The sequence below is a fragment of the Branchiostoma belcheri genome, unplaced genomic scaffold, assembly GCF_001625305.1.
Source record: "Branchiostoma belcheri isolate BF01 breed outbred unplaced genomic scaffold, Haploidv18h27 scaffold99, whole genome shotgun sequence".
NCBI classification, from domain to species: Eukaryota; Metazoa; Chordata; class Leptocardii; order Amphioxiformes; family Branchiostomatidae; genus Branchiostoma; species Branchiostoma belcheri.
Window position 1 is genome coordinate 940,223 of NW_017804675.1, and position 2,334 is coordinate 942,556.

General features: G+C 42.4%; 1 protein-coding gene across 1 annotated transcript in view; it reads right to left on the minus strand.

The window, feature by feature from the left end:
* Positions 1 to 1,155, minus strand: part of LOC109462081 (ephrin type-B receptor 1-like) — a 13,314-nt gene extending 12,159 nt beyond the window's left edge. The window contains exon 1 of the mRNA XM_019758579.1: positions 1,069 to 1,155. Coding sequence (XP_019614138.1) covers positions 1,069 to 1,153 — 85 coding nt within the window. The 5' untranslated portion in view covers positions 1,154 to 1,155. The remainder of the gene's footprint in view (positions 1 to 1,068) is intronic.
* Positions 1,156 to 2,334: the final 1,179 nt, after the last annotated feature.

The following is a 2,334-nucleotide window of genomic DNA, read 5'->3' on the forward strand; positions in this document are numbered from 1 at the left end:
TGGGTCAAACGGGTCAGTTCGCAACACGGCCCGGCACTTAGTGTTTTCTCACTTTTCCCTTGTGTTCCCCAGTCTACCTGAGACTGTCCTGTCAATCAGGAGTGTTCTGGGGAGAAAATTAACCCGGGAGGCGCCGATAAATTGGGCGAAAGACGGAGATTTTACAAGATTTTACCGCCCGAAACCACGACATTCCTGCGGGCCAGCCTCCGCGACGCGTAGCCTATGTGTGGCATGCGGGCGGGATCGCACGCTCAGCCCGAAACAGCTGGAGCGGCCACCCGCTTCCTGCAACCCCCCAGCTCAAAAACCCGATACCCTACAACAAGGACACGTCAAAACAATCCTTTTTATCACTTTTCACGTATAAAAATGGCCGGAATTGTGATAAAACTACATCTGGGAGGTAAAAATGCAGTCTTTGAGTAGCGAAAATTAGGTGCGCATGTAACGTCCGGCTTCCAAAACCGCACAAGTTCAACCCGTAACTTCTGACTCCCTTTCTTCCTGTGCGCCGTCACAAACGTTAAATTTAACATGATTAGCTTCCAAACCTAGCCCTGAATTTCTAGTATCCCATTTCTCACTCCCAAAAGAAGGTTTTACACGTATTCTTAGCGCCATCCATCGAAAATGTTGGAGTAAAAACCCGAAGAAAACACTCGGCACACGCGCGAGTGCGTGTCAACCTTGCACGGGACAGCTCGCCTGACGATATCTGCACAACTCATGCCCTGACAGATGACTAAATTTCCTCCTCTCTATCAACTCTTACGCAAACCACATCACCAAATCAAGAAATCTGACCCTTAGGTTACACATACCCTACTCAACACAGCAATCGGCGTGAGTTTTGATAGTTTTTTAAGTGGTAATGTCTGCAGAAAGACCGAGAAAGTTGCTATGTTTTTGAAACAGACGCGAGTGTTAGTTCACACGCGAAAACTGACCGACCACACTCCGCTACAACACCAACTTTCCGAACTCATAACTCGCTCCAAAAACCACAACAGCCCGCCAAATCTCTCACAGACCTAGCTACACTCTCTATCTATCTCACAAACGTACCTTCAGCGGCCTCCGTAGTGAATATCCACAGGAAAATAGTCCAAAGAGCGAACGCGGAAGTCTGCGCCGAGCGTCCGGCCGCCATGTTGTTACTGAATGTGATGGTATCAGTGACACGGCGGCTTTTATATGCCGGGATGACGGGCCATACCAACTCTGCAGAGGGGGGTTTCCAAACTTTTTTTTCTGCGTCCTCTTTCAATTTTTTACAAAATAATTAACTTCAAAAATGTTATTTTATACATTACAGAGTCAGGGATGTACAAAATTACACAATATGGAAATATCTGTCGTGAAATTATAGCGCATTTTCGACCAAACAGTTAACATACAAATGTATGTCTAAATTATTTTTTAAAAACATTATACGCTTCCTCTTCCTCTTAACTCCAAAAACTTTGTTTTATACATTCAAGAGTTAAGAAGGAGAATAACATAATATGGAAAAAGCTGTCTTGAAATTGTAGACTAAAATTGTTGACTAAACAGTTACATATGTCTAAATTATAAAGACACACAATCATTCACAGAAATTTATGCATATTTTGTTCGAGAAAGCTTTATCATATACTTGTGTAAATCAATTACAAATTACAGAAGCATATTTTTCTTGAAATTATAGCGTATTCTAAACTAAACAGTTACATATGTCTATTCTCTGGGCTAGATTATTCGAAAATGACAATGACACAAAAACTCAATCTTACACAGAAATATATGCATATTTTGTATCAGATAGCTTTTGTCAAATACTTGAGCAAATCAATTAACTGTTACAGTACAGAAGCATATTTTGTGTGAATTACAGCTAGATTTAGGAGCTTTCCAACGGGCGGTCTTCAGGCATATCTACTAATACAGTTTAAACGGGCAGGGCCCAGCGGCGTACAAGAGCGTTTCGAATGGATTCAGCCTCCACTAAGACAGGCTGTCATTCTTGCTACAGACGATGCCTTAAGTGGGAAAAACATCGTTTTCAAGCACAGACATGCCCAAGTTTGTCAACACCTGTGAAAATACCTTACAAAATTGCCTAGCCTGGAAGTGCAGACTGCTTGGGATAACAGAAGTCAGTTCATCTGTTTATTTGTATGTTTAGTAGCTTATGGATAGCCTCTATCAGGCTTTAGAAGCGGTCAGAAAGAGTTGAAATTGGCTAAATAGACAGACACAGACATGCCCAAGTTTGTCAACACTTGTGAAAATACCTTGCAAAATTGCTTAGCCTCGCACCGCAGACTGCTTGGGATAACAGAAGCCGGTCTA